Source organism: Cryptomeria japonica, chromosome 1 (genome assembly GCF_030272615.1).
Source record: "Cryptomeria japonica chromosome 1, Sugi_1.0, whole genome shotgun sequence".
In the NCBI taxonomy this organism is placed as follows: domain Eukaryota; kingdom Viridiplantae; phylum Streptophyta; class Pinopsida; order Cupressales; family Cupressaceae; genus Cryptomeria; species Cryptomeria japonica.
Genome location: NC_081405.1, coordinates 661,592,161 through 661,612,890, shown reverse-complemented (window position 1 = coordinate 661,612,890; position 20,730 = coordinate 661,592,161). Strand labels below are relative to the sequence as shown.

Genomic DNA, 20,730 nt, shown 5'->3' with positions numbered 1-20,730 from the left:
TTATAAGATTTATTCAAACTATTTACCGGTTATGTGTTCTGTTATGTTACCGGTTATTCTTTCTGCTATATTTGGCATCTTGTTACCGGTTACCGATATGTTTTGTGTGATTTATGTGTTTAGCTGCAAGGTTGGGCCGTCCTTCATTGGATCTCCCTGCCTTGACTGCGTTAGGCACCTATTTCACATTATCAATTGTCATTTGGACCTCAAGGATAAATCATTTTAAGAATCTTTCAATTTGGACTACTAAAAATAAATTAATTCTACATCATTCTAAAACATTTGCATGACTAATGAGTTTTGTCTTTGATCATTTTCATGACCATAAAACTTTTCTAATCAAGAAGGTTGACTTTAAAAAAATGACCCTTGTGATCCAATAATCTCTTCACGGTATTTTTAAATATATGCTAGTCCTTGACAAGCAACATAGAACATATAATTTGGTGAATCAAATAGTAAATGTGTAATTTCTCATGTTAGCTTTATGGATCACATGACAAATCTACACTATATGGAAAAATAATAGTAATCAAGGGACAACTATTACACATTATCAATTGTCATCTGCATCTCAAGGATAAATTATCCTAAGAATCTTTCAATTTGAGTCCTACTATAAAATAAATTAATTCTACATCATCATTCTTGGACATTTGTCTTCGATCATTTTCATGACCATAAAACTTTTCTAATCAAGAAGATTGACTTATAAGAACATGACCCTTGTGATCCAATAATATCTTTAAATGTTGCCACCCCTTGACAAGCAATGTAGAACGTAGCATAGAATATGGCTACGGCTAAACTGGCTCCAAAAAGTCACGATTTCCACATAACAGGAAGGTTAGTTGAAAATTACAGATCTTGGTCATGCTCGACAGAACTAGCTGTCTTTCATTTTTCGAAAAAAGTGTATAACACGAAGGTTAGTGAGCCATTTTGGAACAAGATTAGTCGCATCCTAGAATAGTTTCTCCCCTTCATTTTTTAAACTAAATATTTTAAATTCTTACATTTACTTCACTAAAATAATATTTAATTATTCACAATATCATTTCCAATTGTCAAATTTTTGTTAATATAATTAATTAAATTAAACCCCAAAAGCTCTGATTGTATATAAATTTTCAATAATAAATTTTAGCTATTAAAATTGAGTGGCATGTTGTGTCATAATGGCTGTTCCATTAATTTTCTGGTCTCTGATCCATTCCTGGCAGTGCTGGTCAATAAGACTATAAATATATGGGACCAAGGAAGCTTAGTCCTTGGTCAAAAAAGCTATAAATATTTGTGCCTATACTTATGGAAGGTACACTATTAACAAGGACAGAGCTGGTGGTGTATCTAGTAGCGACAGCAGACCATGTGACCAGTTTACTGGTCGGTATAGATACAGAGGTAATTTAATGCCTTGTTTATGAAGATCATTTGTTTTTCTACTCCTGGCTTACTTTGGGAATATCAATTGCCTGACACAGATTCATTGTTGGTAGCTTTTCTTTGTTCTTTGAATAAGCTGCTGAATTTTTCTACTGTGCTATTTTAATTACTAAGCTTGCTGATTTTCCATGCAAATTTGAGCACCCAGAAACATAATACAAAATTTGGGGCAAGTAGAGATTTTACTAAGATTGGCAGTGGAATTGCACCAGCTTTATCAATCACCTGTAACTCCACTCGGGAAAGTTTTTCAGTTTTGTGGTTGTATGCATTGTATAGTCTGTCAGTACTGCTTGTAGACATTTATCCGACTAACATCCTTATTATTGATGAATTTTATTACCCTGTAACGGAACATGCTTGGCAATGCAGATGTGCAATATTTGCAGATATGCACAAATGTGCAATATTTGCAGATATGCACAACAGTCTAAAGGATTTTTTTGTGTAGTAAGCGCAATGTGTAATGCCATTGAATCATAATTGATTAATTTGCAACCGTACATTGCATTGAGTATCCAAGAGGTCCTTGGTTAAACCCCCACTAAGTGAAATTTCGAAAAAAAACAATTTTTGGCTGAAAACCAAGACCTACAGTCACCGTTTTCCTCGTTTAGTGCGAGGTTTCTTGTTTAAAGAATTTTGATTCCTTTTTTCCATCATGCTTTCAAATTTCAAGTGTAAGAATGAGATTATAGCTGAACTGTGAACGTTCAACATCGGGCACAGGAGATTGCAGGTTATGAAGGCTACGATTAATTGTTTTTTGGTTGATTCCAAACCAGACTTCAATTTGGCATATGCCACCACCCTTGTGGAAAACCCATAAGATAGTTCCCTCATATTTATCACATGTTCAGATTTTGTTTGCATGGTTTTAATCTTATGACCAAAGCTCAAGAGCATACCAAACCTTCTATGGATGGTGTAAGATGTATGCCTAGAAATGTTATAATTAACCAGGTGGGTGAGATTGATCTCTTCTAGTAGCACTTGGTTCCTTTAGGATTCCTCTTGGGAGGGTCAAGTCTGGGGGATTGAAGCTATCTGTGAGCTTCACCGAGGTTATGTTTCTTGTTTATTTCTCTCCTCTCATCATATTCAAGCAGCTTTGCACAATATGGTTATTGGAATATTTGTGGGCAAACATGCTATCTCCAAGCCTAGGATCTTGATTTTCATCCTGATGGTCTTACTGAATTTAAATATCTCATGTGGTTATAATTTTTTAATATTAATTTGGCGTTCCATCCTTGTTTGCATGATATTGCTGAGCAGCTAAGGTATGTTCTTTGGTGTAAACCCAACTCTGATAAATTTGCAAGTCTTTGTGTGTGTCCGCATGCTTGTGTTGAGATTGATCTCAATCTACCTTTGCCTAATTCTATTGAGCTCATTGGTTCAAGGTTTGAGCTCTATCAGTTCATCAAGTATTTTAAGAAACCCAACACATGCTTTTATTGTTGGCCAGAAGGTCAACTTATTCACGGTCCCCTTGTTCAGGAACCTTGGGCTACTACATCTATGGCTCCAGTGTTTAAATCGTTATCAACTCCTGTGATGTCTTCTTTGGCTTCCTTGGTTCCCATTGTTGTTGCTCCTAAACCTTTACTCCTACTATACATTCCCATACTCTCTTATCTATATCGGGTCTGCCTTCCCCTTCCTTTTCAGATTATCTTGTTCCTTCCGTCCCTACTGGTCGTCATTAATCTATCATGGAAGAGAGTAGGTGCCCTCCCTAGTCTTGTTGTGACCAGTTGTTACCTCATCCATCCTCTTTTCTTGCTCCTCCCTCTGTGGTTTTCCTTCAAGACGTTAAGCATTCTGGTCTTACCGTCTGTCTTGATGTGGTACTATAGTCTCTTTGGCCTAGTGCTCTCCTTGTACCTACTTCAGACTTTAAGGATGGCGGAGGTTTGGTTATGGCATCATTTCTTGTCTTGCTAAGTATTTTGTTTTGTATGTGATTCCAGTCAATGTTGTGTGTGGCTTTCCCTTCATGTCCATGGTGATTTAATTGGTTTTTGTTTGGTCTATGCACCCAAATTTGCTGCTCATCGGGTTGCTTTATGAAATTGGATGTGGATTTTTCTTCCTCCAACTAATGGGTTCTCACTTCTCAGTGATAATCTTAATATGATTTGGCACCCTTCTGATTGCAATTGGCCTTCTTTTTAACTATCTTAGTCTGAATTTGATTCTTACTTGCAATTCTGTGTGTTTTCTATCTCATCAAAGTCCGTCTACCTAACAAGCTCGACATTGTTTTACTTGGCAAAACTGTCACCAAGGCGATGCTCATAAGTTTAGTCGTCTTGATCGATTTTATTTCTCACCCACCCTTAAAATCTGTCCTCATCTTACCAGCTAACCTATTCTGCTTGATTTGTTGATCACACTCTCTGATCACCTGTCTTTTTCGTACCTTCCATTTTTCTCCCTCTTTTCCTATGTCATCCTCTTTGCCTTTTAAATTTAATTCGTCCCATTTGTGTCATTCTCATTGTATTGCGGTTTTGGTAGCTATTGGAAATTTGGAGACCAATCCTTCCTCTCTTGGCTTGATTGCTTGGTGGGTTTGTCTTGGGCTCTTTGTGTTCCTTTTTTGAGGAATTTAGGTCACCATTGTGCTTGGCAACATTTGCATATTCGGCATTCTCTACAGGGCCAACTTTCTTCCTGACACGTCCATTTGTTGACCATTGAGAATGTGGCATTGCAGCCAGATCATATTGAACATGAGTTGTGGTAGTTTGAGGCCTATTCTGAGCATGGTGCACAAGTTCATTCCCATATTCGCTGGATTAATGACAGAGACTGTTGCTCTAAGTTCTTCTTTCAGTATTTATGTTACAAGCATAAGCATGAGATGGTCATTTTTGTGTTTAGTGCAGCTCATGAGTTGGCATCTTCTCATGCTTAGATTTGGAGGTGTTCTACTCTTATTATAGGTAGCATTTTGCTAATGATTCGGCCACTGACCCTCTTGTGCCTAAACTTGAAAATGTAGTTGGTTTGTGTGTGCTCTGAAAAGTGTCTCCTGATGTTAAAGTTTGTTCTTGGATCCTCACCAAAAAAATTTGCTAATGAGAGCCCAGCTGTTGATGGTCTTCCAACTGAGTTTTTTACAAGCTCTTTGACCTTATGTTCACTGCAATTATTCTCTTTTTATCTTGAGGCTTTGGAGTTGGGCTGTCTTGGTCTGTCTTGCTGTCAAGGACTGATAAAACTTATCTCTGAAGACAGAAAAGAGGATTCTGTGACTGGTTGGCAGTCCATTGCTTTTCTCAATACAACTTATAAACTTATAGCGAAGTCCATTGTTTTATGAATCTGTCATATCTCTCAGGAGATTGTTCATCCTGAGCAAAAAAGGTTCCTTACTGGTGGTTTTATTCTTAATGATTTGGTGCTTGCATTTGAATTAGCGGAATGGGCTCAACAAACAACTCAGGATGCTCTTTTGGTGAAGCTTGATTTTGGTAAGGTTTAAGATCACATTTGTTGGCCATTTATTTGTAAGATACTTCATTGGTTGAGTTTTGGACTGCAACATGCAACTTCATTTTAAAAATTTTTCGATGCATTAGCCAAGGTGGAGGTCAATGGTGTTGTTTCTACTTAGTTTACTCTTCAATGCTCCATTCATCAAGGGTGTCCTCATGTGCCTTTTATGTTCTTACAATAGGTTGCTTTGGTTATCTTATTCAGCAGGCTTTCAATAATAACACTTGTCCTGGTATTTCTCTTCCTAAAGAGGGGTATTCCATTAACTCTCATTTTGTAGATGATAGTCTTTAGTTTCATCAGAATTCAATGGATGAAATTGAGACTGCTCTAGATGTGATTATGTTAATGTGTTGATAGTTAGTGGTTGACACATTTGCAATTTATTTTCAATTTAGATGGTTATGGCAGTAAACTGTTTTCCATGCTTATAAATTTGAATGTAGATCTTTCTTTGTAACATACAATTTATATGCAATAATAATATATTCTATTCTGCCCTCCTAGGCCTAGCAGTGGTATTCTATTCAACCCCATGATGTATTGTGACTGGGAATGCACCCAAGGCGTTGCCTCGAGACCCCGTGAGGGGCGCTACCCCTCGATCCTATTGGGGGCATTTCCCTCAAACAATAGGTTGAACCAAGTAATAGACCCATGATGAATCATAATCACAAAATCTACAAAATACATATCCCCTATTGCAAATCTCTACATCTTCACAATAAAAACCACAATCAAGGATTAGCTTGTTTCATACATTGGACCACTTGTTTAGTATACAAGGATTGCCATAGAAAAAGCTGGCATGCTATAATCATTAGATTGGTGAATATGAGTTAAGTCATAGTTGGTAGGAAATGACATTTTCATAATGCAAAAATGTATTTGCATAGACAACTCATAGAACAATGCCATCTATGTTCAAGCTAGCATATTAGTTATCTTTTTACTTAACCATTCCTCTTTGTTAATGAGTTTGAGAACAAAATATGCAAACTTGAAGGCTTTAGGAAAACCTTAATACTAAGTCCCTTGAGTATATAGCATCTTTATTAACTCATTCTCATATGTATATATAAAAATCATCATAAAATTTTCAATTACCCATGCTCACAAAGGTTCTATAATGTCTATGAAGAATGCTATATCAATGTTATCATATGAATATTTAAAATTTCTTTATATTTTATAGATTTCCTTATTTTTTTAATAGCCATCCCCTAAAAATGGCCAAAAAGTACCCCATATAGGAAACATGTCACATCGTCCCCTATTATCCCCATCCCCATCCCGGAAACTTGGGGGAGCATAGGTTGTCGTATTGAGTTGGAAGTATGTTATCAAATGGCAGTAACAACTCCCATTAGATGAGCATGGCAACTCCCATGATGTGTCTTTTCCATGATAATCTTAAAAAAGAACCTTTAATTAAAATGGGTTGTGAAGAAATAAAGGTAAATTGAATCCAATATATGAAGGCAGGAGAATCAGAGTAATTTTAAAAGGTAAATATATTGCTGGTTTATTTTCAAGAATTGATTCTTGTTAGGGGCGGTCAAGGTCATTTGTAGATGAAAAATCATGAAGAAACGGCTATAATGAGAAGCAGTCAATGTATGGAAGTGGGTAACCATGTGCATCGAGGGAAGGGGAGTGCAGAGACACTGAAGAAAAAAATTCTTCGTGATGATTGAACACAAAAGAGAGGGTTCTTGTGTGAATAAAAGAAGTTGCATTCCAATTTAGTACTTCATGTTAAAGGGACAAGAACTTTGTTGACAATTGTAGATTGATAGTTACATGGTCTGTGATTTTGGGTGGCCTTAATACAAGGTTGCATGTGCCTTATGCTGTAAATATTTGTGGAATGGTATGTTCTTTTATTACTTGCAAAGTTAATCAGACTTGTAAAGTATGTTTTGCAGCCATTGATATTCTCTCTCTTTTTTTTTTATTATTTATGGAGTGATAAGAAGACATAAGATTTTAATAGGTAGTTATAAGGAGATAAGTGAGATTATTTATATGGCAAAGAGTGTTTAAAGTGATAAGGTCATTGGAGTTATAAGGTGATCATATGTGCTTGAGGTCTAACGCTAACATGTTTTTGCTTACAGGTATTACTGGTTGAGTCCAAGTAGTGCTGTGTATTTTACTTTGAGTTGTTTCTACATTTTGCATTTTGGGATCCACCCTATATGAAGATGGCATTTTAATTTTTATCTTATGGATTAATATTGACAATTTAGAAGCTAATTAAATATTTGTGTTGGAGGCAGTTTCAACCTACCTTTATGCAATTTTGTGCTCAATATATTTTGCTATGACACGAGATAGAAAGTTTACAAGATCAGTTAGAAGACACAACAGAAAGATGCTAAGCATGATGTACCTTCTTCTAACATTTCAACAAAACAAGCATGTCAAATGAAAATGTCCTTGAAGAATAGGCAAAATGTTGTGTCTAAACTTGTGACTCAAAAATGCCACCAATCAAAGTCACAAATACACAAACCCATTGAGTCAAAATTTGTTCCTTCATCCAAACCCATTGTGAGAGTTTGGGAATCTCAAAGAACAAATAAGGGAAAATGTGGTCTTGGTTATAAGGGTTTTGTTGGTACTTGTGTCTCTAAATATTCTAAATTCATAAAATTTGTATCAAGGGGACATATGAATAAATGCCATGTTGAGTCTTCACTTGTTTGCGATTATTGTATAGTTCAAAAATCTAAGCATCCCAAAGCAATGTGTACTAAGTCCACTAATGTCCAAATTTGTTCCCGTTGTGGACATTAAGGTCATCTTTCTAGTAATTGCTTTGACCTACACCCTTGTACATCATGTGGTTTCCATACCCATTCTATCAAGCATTGTTATCTACCAGATCCACCTTCGAAGTTTACGAGGCATATGTATTTTGGTTGGAACTTGGATAGATCATTCCATATAAAGATCCAAGATCATCTTTCTAGTAATCACTTCGATCTACACCCTTGTACATCATGTGGTTTCCATACTAATTCTATCAAGCATTGTTATCTACTAGATCTGCCTTCGAAGTTTATGAGGCATATGTATTTTGTTTGGAAATTGGATAGATCATTCCATATGGAGATCCAAGGCCATCTTTCTAGTAATCACTTCGATCTACACCCTTGTACATCCTGTGGTTTACATACTCATTCTATCAAGCATTGTTATCTATCAGATCCACCTTTGAAGTTTATGAGGCATATGTATTTTGGCGGATAGATCATTCCATATGGAGATCCAAGGTTGATTTGTTAACTAAATCTTATTAGAGAATTCAGCCTGTTATTGATGATGAAAATTTGCCTACTCATAATAGTGTTGTTACTCATTATAATTCTTCTAATGATGATGTAGATCTTATTGAGCTTACATTAACAACAGTTAATGTTGATATTTGTAAGAGGCCACTTGGTATATTTGATAAGCCACCAATTGTTTAGAAGATTGAAGAATTGAATCTGCTTCCCATGAAGCATGATTTTGCTAAGCAGTTGGATTGTGTTGTATATTGGATATGATATTTATGACGACGTTGGTCCTGCTGATGTATTCCAATTATTTGAGGCTATGGAGATTAAGACGTTCCCTCTTGTTGATTCAGTATAGTATATGTTCTCTACTCTTACTCCATCAGGGAGACCAAGTTGGCATTTTCCTCTCTCATCTGCCAAAGGAGAATCTTGTGTATGGCAGATTCGAGTAGATACTTAAGAGATTATTAAAACCTTGTGATTGGTGTGATAATTACACTTGATATTGTGGTGCATTTGATGATGTTTGGTAACATGTTGATTACAGACATTATTGGTGGACAATCGATGTGTATGTGTCCCTCCTTATTGATTGATTGCACCCAATGTGTGCTATTTCAGATATTATTTCCCACAATAATGTAAAGTTATCCCAGATAGATATTTGGTGACTACTCATATTGGCCATTAAAGTTTGGTCATTTTCATAAAATTATAGCATTGTAAATTAAAATAAAGTGACTGCATTCATGATTGGAAAATGTAGATTCACCATGGACAAAATAAGTCTGAAGTTGAGGCCTGTCAAAGCAAACAGGTTCATTATCAAAATTTGAGACATGTCAAAGCAACGGACTCGTTATCAAAATTTGAGAATTGTCAAAGTAATAGGCTATTTTCAAATCTGAGACCCGTCAAGTCAACAAGCTTATTATCAAAATTTGAACCCTGTCCAGGGTAACAGGATCAGTTCAAACAAATTTAAATATGTGTCACAATAACAGGGTTTTAGAAGAAGCTTCAGATCAGTTAATAGATATCCTCACCAAAGTGCTCAGCTGGAAGATGTTTGAGCAATTATACTGCTTAGTTTCATGACAACCCCTTTAGATTAAGTGGGGGATATTAATGTCTTAATCATTGGGGTTTAACACATTTGTAATTTATTTTCAGTTTAGATGGTTATGGTAGTTAAACTGTTTTCTCTGCCTATAAATTTGAATGTAGATCTTCCTTTGTAATGCACAATTTATATGAAATAATAATATAATCTTTTCTGCCCCTCTTGGACCTAACAGATTGATCTTTATCGCTTTGTGTCGAGCTCTAAACTTGCTATGTCAAAAATAGAGATTTTATGACTGCTTGTTTTGCCTTCGCCATGGATTCATCTAGAGTGGAAATTTGTTAGCCATGTACCATTACACATTATCTAAGGATTTCTTTTGGGTCCGTTGTGTCCTTTTATGATATGGGAAAGTGGTTTTATTAGAACCTTAAAGATAAATTTTTGTTTTGATCTAATTGTTTCCTTTCTATTGCTGGTTGGCTGCAAGATGTAATTAGTACACACTCCAAGACATGTATATTATCTCTTCTTGGTGGCATCCTTCTTGGGATAGCTATAGGAACTTACTCAGCTAATTCACAGCTATTTGTGGGCCAAATGGGGGATCATAGTTATTTTGGTTTGTGCTTTGTGCTTTCCTCTGCTCTCCCAGCTATTTTCCTTCACAAATGGACTTGGAAATTTGTGTTTTTGAGACTTTGCATTTCTTGTAATGCAGTTTCAGACTATTTCTGGCAGCTCATCGTTCAGTTTATCTGGTGTCTTCACTGTCTTGCAATGTCGTCGCATGCTACTTATCTCTTTGAGGTGGAATTTCAGATTCTTATTTACTTGTTTGCCTTTCAGATGCAACAATTATCTGGTCTTGTTAGGAATTCATATTTCTTCTGTTCAATCTCAGTTGCAGGCTTTGGAGTCCAAACAGGTGATTGAGGACTTTTAAGTGGTGATTCTGCAGACAATTATGTGAGGAAATTTTTGTTCTTAGCTACTTCATGTTAGTATCATGGCTGAGTTTCAAGCAGCAATTGTATAATTGCTACTTCTGTCTATTTATGTGAGTTTGTATGTGCAGCTTTTCGTTAACTTAGTGCTTGTATCTCTTATGACAGTCCCCTTTGTCTTGAGCGTATTTGTAGGCTGTTGTATCACAGCTGCTGCTGCTATTGCTGTTATATGTTATCATCTGCATCATGCAGCCTCTATTTGCACTGGGTTCTACAATCTAATGTGTTCAGCTGTTATCCCCAAAAGAAAAGAAAGAACAAAAATATTCTCTTAAAACTTGACTTCGGCAATTTTATGACAAAGTAAACGATACTAAAAAGAGGCCAATTTGGTAAACATCCATTTTATCAACTTTAAAATAACTGCATAGCCACAAATGAAATTTTATTATTAAGAGTAGAGCAGAAGAAAGTGGAACAACACAAAGGTGTCAGATTAAAAGTATTTTGTGTAATATTGCAACCAATTAATCATTTCTCTGTCTTTGCTAAAACTAGCTTTAACACAATGCACTGTAAACATTCATTTAATATTAAAAGTGTTTTTTTAACCTTAGGTTACCAGATGGTTCTGCATAGATATTTGAAAATCTCTCTCTTCTTTATAAATAGACTTTTTATATCCTTCGCCACTTCAGCCACATCCTTCCCAACTTCACCTGCAATATACAATAACCTTGATGCCCAGGATAAGCTTGTCCCAAGGCAGATGATGCAGACAGATCCCAAACTTCTTGATGCTCTGTCACTTGACCACTTTTCTGGTTCAACGTGAATAATGAATTGGTGTTCAGAATGACATCTCCTGAAATATCGTTGAAATTTTATATTTTCCATGATTTGTCCATTTGATGTTCAAAACACTTGACAGCACTGTCATTTCTTGCACTGACTTAGACAAAGCATAGAAACATGCTATAAAAAAATACTTTTCTAAGAAAATAATGCATACTATCCCCATAAAGGCGTGATGGGTAATGACCCCAAAATCTCCTGATACGAGAGGGGGTGATAGTGTCATGATATGCTCCATAAATTTTCAGATACAACTAGAAACCAGGGAACATTTGAGCATTATGAGAAAAACCAAAAAGCAAACTAACAATTTTTATAGTGAGAGGACATCATGAAAGAACTAATCTGAAATGCAGAGAGACAGTAGTTTAGAAAAAGAAAAAAGCAAAGCGAATTTAAAAGTTAAGATTGCATAGGTAATCAATGTAGACAACTCAGGCAATAGTGAAAACTGAATACTCATCTTCTTTTCCCTTACATTTTGGGTTCGCTTTGATTGAAGTACAATAACCGGGTTACAAATTTACATGTCATATATTCTTACAAGAATTCAGCTAATGACATCATTATATCTTGATTCCCTTATCACTCATTTTCAAAAAATTGTTTTTTATCATCATAGATCAAATTTAAATTTGAAAATTTCTAACCAAATACCTAGTGCATGTTTGTATTGAATTTAGTGTTATGTTGTTTTATTTCAAAACTGAAAGGAATAAAGCTTTAAACATCACTAGCATCAAATGAAACTTTATAGACAGTGTTTTGGTGACAAATAAAAGGAACCATTTCCATAAAATGAAAATCAAACACAAACAATTCTTAAATTAACATAAGGAAATAAATAATGCAATAGGTCACAAATCTATATGATAGATAACAAGGAAAAATGCATGATACAAATTTGTCATGGAAAAACTTATCCTCCTAAACATATCTAATTTATTATTCAACAACAAAGCATATAATATATTCACAAAGTATTAGCTCTTTGCTAGGTGAAAGAGTTGAAATTCAACCACAAGGCTTTGGAGTCAAATTAATAGCGTAACTCTCATTTTTAGCACATGCTCTGAAGCCTTTGAACAACCACATTCAATTATACATTTATAGCCATACTACAATGCCACAAACACAAGCAACAAGATATCAATTGTGAATGAAATCTAACATAACCTTGCAAATACTAAGTAATGCAACCATAATCGGTGAATCTTCAAAAGAGAACTGATCAGCTTATGCAGCAAAAATAACACCACGAAAGCAACAATAAAACATAGAAAGATTACAAAAATAGATCATATTATTGTCTTAGAACCTCCAACAACCAACCGGTTCTCATTATACAGTCATCATAGAACATCCGGTAGTCAACTGGTTACATGCAGGCTACAAGCTAGATACAGTCCATCCAAAGCTCTCAGAGTCAACCGGATCACTAATCACGAATCTAAATCCTTATTCTGATCTATACTCTCTCTCCTACAAATGATTACATAATACCCTATATATACCCTCCGGAACATATCTGGGTCGGCCACAAAAGATTGCATTTACCAATGCAGGAAAAAAGAAACATGTAACTAGGTTGGCCCTAAGAATGAAAGAAATTCCTCTGGAAAATAACAACCAAGAAGTGCGGATCAACAGGAAAATCAGCCACACGCCAAAGAACATCGGATAAGACCCCAAATAGATCCACACGTTAAGAAACCGCACCAGAAATGAAGGAAAACCAACCGGTAAGCTCAAAAACTATCCTAGAACCCAGAAACAGTCAAACCAGGAGCGATAACTAGCCGGAAAGGAATCCAAATGGACTGAAAATCTGGAATTAAGCACATGAACTAGCCTAGAAATCGAAAAATAGGATCTGCAATGAAAAACAAGCAACTACCGACACTTACTGACAGGAACACAAAAAACTACACACTGAACTGAACAAGAACTAAACTGAAAGGAAATATTTTTGGTTGATGCAAGATTGCTCATAGACCGGGGATGCTCCTGCATCAGACAACCCAGGTAGAAAGAGATATTCCATGAGAGACAACTCATGAACATCGAAAAGGATTCGGGATAAAGACCCCATGCTCATTTCTAATCCAAACATCTTCCTTATCTACAAACCTCCTCCTTAACTCCTCTGGAACCTCAACCGAATTCTCTAACTCTTTACTCTCTTTGTTTCTCTTCCTTTGCTTCAGATTTGCACATTATCTCTGCTTACTGCTTTCTTTCTTCTACAACTTCAATTTGTTTATGCCACAAGACTTCATCCGGTGCGTCACCATAAGCTTTCTTTCATCTGGTTCTATTTGTCCATTAGGCTTATCTATCAGATCCTTTTGCAAACTCATGCCTCCTTCCGGTATAACCTCTGCAACCGGTTTCTCAGTAATGCCGCTTCTCTCGAGACTCAGGTTCTTCACCTCCTTCTCTTTCTCCTCCAAAGAAGTCAATGTGAACTTTTGCCCATCCTTTTGAATAGTGATTAGGTTTTTTATATAGTCATAAATAACTCCTCTATCAAACTACCAAGGTCTTCCCAACAAGACATGACAAACACTTATAGATACAACATCACACAAGACCTCATCCCTAAAAGGTCCAATATCAAAATTCACCAAACACTGCTCCTTTACTTCTAACTTCTGATCATCTTGTAATCAAATTACCTTGTAAGGACAAGGATACTCAAGCCTTTTCAATCCAAGCTTCACTACCATCTCTTCATATACCAAATTATCAATACTTCCACTATCCACAATAATCTTGCAACACTTACCACCTGATTTGCACACAGTCCGGAAAAGACTCTTTCTCTGAGTAGGTAAGATATCTTCACTGCTCTACTCCATCATGACTCTTCTAAACATAATGGATTCTCCTTGCTTCGGTGTACAATCAGTTCCGGTAACTTCTCCTTCTAGTTCCTCATTTGCCACACAACTTCTTGTCATTCCCTGTTTACATTCATAAAATCTATGTTCGGTTTCTCCACACTTGAAACATTTGTCGGGAAATTCCTTGTTGGAACTGCCATTGTCTTTCCTTTGTGTTTTCTATTCTGGTTCTTTACTCCTCTTAGGCTTTGATTCTTCTTCAATATTTTGCTTCTTTGTACTTATCTGCCGCTTGAATCTCTCATTCCCTCTAGGGTTATTCGGCTATCTCCTTCTCACCTTCTCCTCAGCCTTCAAAGCATACTGGTAAGCTTCTTCAACTGTGGAAACCCTCAACATACTCATCTCATCCTGAATGTTAAATGCAAGTCCATTTATGTACCTTGCCACCTTTTCTCTATACATCTCTCTATGTCCAGATCTAATCATCACCATGTAAAATTCTTCAGTATACTCTTTCACAATCGTGTTTCTCTGTTTCAGATTTTGCAACTTCTTAAACAATTCCAACTCATAGTCTCTCGGTATGAACTTGGCCTTCAATTTTGCAACCATCTGTCTCCACTAGGTGATCTTCATTTCACCATTCTCTACTCTATCTCTTTGCAATTCTTTCCACCATAAGGTAGCATGCCCTTTCAACTTAGTTTGTACCAACCAGACTCTTTGTGGGTCCTTGACATCCTCAAACTCAAAGTAATCCTCCAACTCTCTGATCCAATCAATCAGACCCTCCGGGTTCAGCATTTCGAAAAAGTTTGAAACATCCACTTTATGAACTTTACTCGCTTGCGCCATTGCTCTCAGGAATCTTTCCTCGCTTCTGTCTTCCGGTCCTTCAACCTCAACCTCTCCACCGACTTCTTCATACTCATCCTTAGATTCTGGATTCCTCCGCGAACCAGCCAATGCATTCCGAATTTCGTTCCTCATCTCATTCTTGAAATCCTCCATCATCTGCTCTACCCTCTGGGGTTTCGTCCTTCTAGGCGACATCTCCTCCTCTGCTCCGGTGAACTGCCTCAACTCGGTGATCTGACTATCGGTTTCAATTGCCTCTCACTTGACGATCTATTGAACACACGCACAACTTGCCTCCAATCGGTGATTTGTCCACCCAAAAGAATGCCTCAAAGTTCGCAAACAACTCTTCCACCAACCGGTTCATAACCAGCTTTGATACCAATTGATGCAGCCATAATCGGTGAATCCTCAAAAGAGAACTGATCGGCTTATGAAGCAAGAGTAACACCATGAAAGCAACAATAAAACATAGAAAGATTATAGAAACATATCATATTATTGTCTTAGAACCTCTGGCAACCAACCGATTATCATCATACAGTCATCATAGAACATCCAGTTACATGTAGGCTACAAGCCAGATACAATCCATCTGAAACTCTCAGAGTCAATTGGATCACTAATCACGAATCTAAATCCTTATTTTTATCTCTATTATCTCTCCTACAAATGATTACATAGTACCTTATATATACCATCTGGAACATATCCGGATCAACCACAAAAGATTGCATTTACCAATGCAGGAAAAATGAAACGTGTAACTAGGTCGGCACTAAGAATGAAATAAATTACTCTGGAAAATAACAACCAAGAAGTGTGGATCAACAGGAAGGTTGGCCACATGCCAAAGAACATCGGATAAGACCCCAAATAGATCCACACGTCAAGAAACCACTTCGGAAATGAAAGAAAACCAATTGGTAAGCTCAAGAACTATCCCGAAACCTAGAAACAGTCAAACCGGGAGTGATAACTAGCCGGAAAAGAATCCAAATGGATTGAAAATTTGGAATTAAGCACATGAACTAGCCTGGAAACTGAAAAATAGGATCTGCAATGAAAAGTAAGCAACTACCGGTAGAAACATAGAAAACTGCACACTGAACTGAACAAGAACTAAATTGAAAGGAAATATTTTTGGTTGATGGAAGATTACTCATAGACCAGGGATGCTCCTGCATCACTAAGTTTCACTTGAAACCAACAAGTCATGTACATGATATATAGACTAGATCCAAAATCAAAACCATAAATTATTTCCAAAAACACATGTTGAACTCGGGAAAATTAGACACCCAAATCAAGGTACAAAATCCAACACCCTCAAATCATGGTGAGCTAACAATAGAAACATATCATAGATTCAATTTTGAGTGCTCCATTCTGAACCTATCCATCTATTAGAAATATATAGTCATGCATTGGCATCTCTCTCTCTCTCTCTCTCTCTCTCTCTCTCTCTCTCTCTCTCTCTCTCTCTCTCTCTCTCTCTCTCTCTACTCTTGTTATCTTGAAATCTCTTACACATCTTATGATTGTGATTGTTGCATTTATCAACTTCCATAACATTAAGTGGTACTTACGAATTGTCAAATACATATTACAAGAGACAAAGTGCTACCTCAAGTGAGACACATTTTCCATAAAGATACATTCAATAATACAAAATAATAATTAAATAATCAAAACATTAGGATTTGAAATGTTTATAATACATCGTCCCAATATTTTCACACTTGTCTATCTTATAAGAGTAAAAGAGAAACAAATAAAACTGAACTAACTACTAAGCATTGAGAAACTCGTAGCTTTGGTGTATTAACTAAACTCCTCTATGCTTATTAGCTTCATCAAAGCATCTACAACAACTACCAAGGTGACCACCATCTTGACTAAACTTTCTCATCCTCTATCATATCATAAACAAAGTGAAACAACTTCATCCACACATGAAAGATAAGATCATCAGCCAAAATAGTGACATAATAACTATTCCATAGAATCAACAATATCTTGCATAAACTCGATATCAAAACATAAAGGCCAAAGTTAAACTCTTCCAAAATAGACTAAAATTATTGTCATATAGTCTACCTCTATAACTAGAACAATGAGTGTAACCTGCCATTCACAAAACACAAATATGTATACAATACTTAAATACCTTATGTATCATATTCTAATTATTCTTTTCTAAGATGGATACATATACCTTTCTAGGACTCTCATTTGTTGGGCAATGTTTTGTCTAGTGTTAACCATAGAATACAAAGGTCCAAGTCAACATCATTCACAGAAAGAACATAGTTAATATCCTTTATTTCCATTGGTTTCAAAGAACACCTATTGATTGTAAAGTTCTGATGCCAATAGCTAACAAGATGAGAGAGGTGGGGGGTGAATCATACAAACTTAATCTTCTATAAAATCAACAGATTCAACCTTGGTAACATATACTTCAGCAATATAACCAAAAACTGCCAAACATGCTAACTCATAAACACATAATCATCATAACACATATAACACCAGATTTAACGTGGAAACCCAAATAGGGAAAAACCACTGTGGGATTTTGGACCCACTAAGAAATATACCCTTCTAGAGTATACTCGGTTAAAAGAAAATCCTGTTAAAGATTACAAACACATTGCTAGATGTGACCCGGTTAAGGGATTTTCCTCAGACTTGTTAGAGTCTTGCACTTTGTTAGAAGTGACCTTGTCAAGGGATTTCAAACACTCATTTAGAATGTTACCTTGCTAGAGGGTTTTCAAATAAGACTGTTAAGTCCACTCCGTTAAGATATTTTCTGTCACTTACAAAATAAACAATAGTAATAAAATATATCTACAACTTCACATCTAAAATGCTAAAGAATATTCTTATTTGCTCAACACTGTCTAGTCATAGGACTTATCTTGTCCCTTTGCTAGGCTCCCTACTCTTTTATTCAAACAGGTCTTCAAGCTTCTATGCTCGGTAATCACTATGTAGCATACCTGTGCTTACACTTGCCCGCATGCATTGTTTATCAACAATTCCTTGTTTATAAGAAATTTCTAACCGCTTAATCTCCTTGATCACATTTCTCATGATCAATCTTAGCCATTAGTTCATCAATCTTGACTACGTTCAATGTATCCTTCGATCTGAAAATATTTTACCTCGCCTTGGAACTTGCATTCCTTCCTAGGAACTTGTGCTAGGTTATTGCGGTTCAATCTGTGTTGTAGATCTAGCTCCTAAATTTTTAAAGCTATAGATCCTTAACAAATTTCCTGCACGGCATACTAATCATTTATCATCTCCAGCTCATCAACATCCTTCATTAAATAATGCTTTTATCCATCAATGTGAACTATTATAACTCAGTTGCAACTCGGTAAATACTAAACTTTACTCGGTAGACATTTTGCCTTCATTAACCGATATTGATAACCTTAGGGTTTATTGACTAGGTACCTTAGGATTTATCGACTAGGTTCTTTGCTCGGTGACATAGTATAGTATTAACCTTACAATCAACAACATATGTAGGATATCAAAACAATCTAAACATCATGATCTCATCATTGTCTAACTCGGTAATAGTTGTGTTGGCATATGTACACTCCAATGAGACATTGTAGGTGATTGAAGGTTTTGTCATTGATGGCAACCTTACAATCCTATGGCACCGGCAAGGCATTACACCGGCAAGATAGTTCACCAACATCAACGATCAAACTCTACACCGACACAAAGAAAGGAAGTATACCGGCACAGAAGCTGACAGGATTTTGTTATATTATATTTTGTTTATTATTGTAAAAACTTTGTAAGCCGATTTGGCATGTTGTAAAATGACTCTTATATATAAGAGAGATCATTGTAGACATTTTGTAAGTTAAGAAAGTGATGTAAGCGAAAGGAAAAAATATTAAGGCAGACCTATTATGCGAAATATAGGTTAAAGGGTTTATGTAAGAAGCAGAGCAGCAACCGGTACTGAGTCAGGCATTATAGATGCTATTGTAAAGCAGTACAAGATATTGGATTTGTATAAATCCACATTGTAAGTCAGTGAGACTTCCCATTGAGTAGTGAGCTCTAGGCAATTGGCCTTCCTGCATGTGCAGGCCCCTCTTGTAAGTAATATTCTCTTATTGGCCAATAAGTGGATATTATGGGTCACAAATCCCACCGAGGTTTTTCCCACACCGGGTTTCCTCGTTAAATCCTTGTGTCATGGTGTGCTTTTCATGTGGATGTTTTTAATTATGTTTATTGCATTATTTCTTGCATACCGGTATACTGTTATAATATGTTCTGCATGTTTTAAGATAAGAAATTCTACTCACCGGTTAGATACTAATTCACCCCCCCTCTCAGTATCTGTGGGAATCCTAACAATTGGTATCAGAGCTTGGTCCTCTATTTTCAGAAGCCTAATAGCTTGAGGAAGATCTTGACACCGATAAAGATGGAAAATTTGATGAAGCAACTTGAAGGAGCTCTCTCAGACTATGATACAGAAAAATTGAAAAATATCAAACTAGAAGATGATCTAAAGGCAGCTCAGGATATCATTCAGGCACTTCAAGAGAATCTTACTGTTGCAAGAAATAAGAGAAGAAAACTTTGTGAAAAAATGCAAACTGAAAATGATGAAAAGGAATCACTTAATGATCAGATAAGCAAGCTGAAACTGGAGAACATGACAACAAAGAATGAGATGTAGGATATGACTATGAGATTTTGTAAAGAAATTGAGGATAGGAAGAATAATGAAGAAGAATTGACCAGAAGACTAAGTGATGCAACAAATGAGAACACAAGACTTAGCTATGAAAATGATTTATTGAAGACAGGTCTGATGCACACTCAAAATGACTCAAATGAACTAATGAGATAGAAAGAAGTCTTAGAAAGAGAACTAGAAACTGCAAATCAACATAAAGAAAAATTCAAGAAAAGCTCAGAGGAACTTGGCACCTTGCTGAAGAATAAAAAACCTAAAGGTGACACTTCTGGAATTGGCTTTGAAGTTGGTGAAAGCTTTGGTACTGCAAATACTTAGGATCACAACAAACTAGTAAGACAACCTAATACTTATAAATTCAATGGAAAATGCTTTAACTGTAATAAGTATGGTCATAGAGAAAATGAATGTAGATCTAGAAATTATCAGAATATCAACACACCCACCGGTCAATGTTCTAAATGCAACAAAGCTGGTCACAACTCTGAAAATTGCAGAATGAATGTGAGATGTTATGTTTGTGGAAGATTTAGACATTTATCTAATCAATGCAGAACACAAACCAGCATAGGTTATGGGAAAGCTATTCAGAAGAATAATGTAACTTGTTATGCATGTAACAAGATTGGGCATATTGCAAAATTCTGTAGAAGTAAAGGATCACTGGCAGACAACAAAAGTTCTAGCTTGAAAGGTAAAGAAAAAGTTGAAGAGGTTAAGCAAGAATTCTCAAAACAATGGATTAGAAAAGCTGATCTAAATATTGGGAATACTCCTCCATTGGTAGAACCAACCAATGCTTCACCGGCAGGACAGAGTGATGCTTCACCTGCAGGACAGAGCAGTGCTCCACCGGCAGGAAGTTCTTCATTGAATTGAAGAAAGTTTCCTTGAGGGTTTGGAAATCTAATGACACATGTGCTATTATTCCCTCGGTTAGAGATGAGAAGTTGGAAATTACTTTATTACCGGCAGACAATGTTAAGTAACTACTTAATCGGCATACATTTAATCTGGTAGATGGCAAAAAGACACTATAAATTTGAGGTTTTCGCTCCATTTCATTTCACCGAGATTTCAAACCTACGAAGAGCGCGAAGATTCTGAGCTAAGGCATTTTCAAGCAAGAGGCAAGAACACTTCAAGCAATCAT

The 20,730-nt window shown here is 36.1% G+C and overlaps 1 protein-coding gene across 8 annotated transcripts; it reads left to right on the top strand.

Annotated features, from left to right (window-relative positions):
- The first annotated feature begins 1,199 nt into the window (after window positions 1-1,199).
- LOC131071987 (uncharacterized) lies at window positions 1,200-10,692 on the top strand. Of its 8 annotated transcripts, XR_009372498.1 has the most exons (5): window positions 1,200-1,407; window positions 9,806-9,937; window positions 10,037-10,125; window positions 10,220-10,284; window positions 10,431-10,691. XR_009372498.1 is itself a non-coding variant. In XM_058007987.2 (4 exons), exons 1-4 carry the CDS (start codon window positions 1,427-1,429, stop codon window positions 10,259-10,261), a joined length of 315 nt encoding a protein of 104 aa, XP_057863970.1. In that variant the 5' UTR covers window positions 1,200-1,426; the 3' UTR covers window positions 10,262-10,692. The 8 variants fall into 8 exon arrangements, 2 of the variants coding, with proteins under 2 accessions (XP_057863970.1, XP_057863968.1); XR_009372497.1 differs by having other exon boundaries at window positions 9,816-9,937; window positions 10,220-10,692; XR_009372496.1 differs by having other exon boundaries at window positions 10,220-10,691.
- Window positions 10,693-20,730: the final 10,038 nt, after the last annotated feature.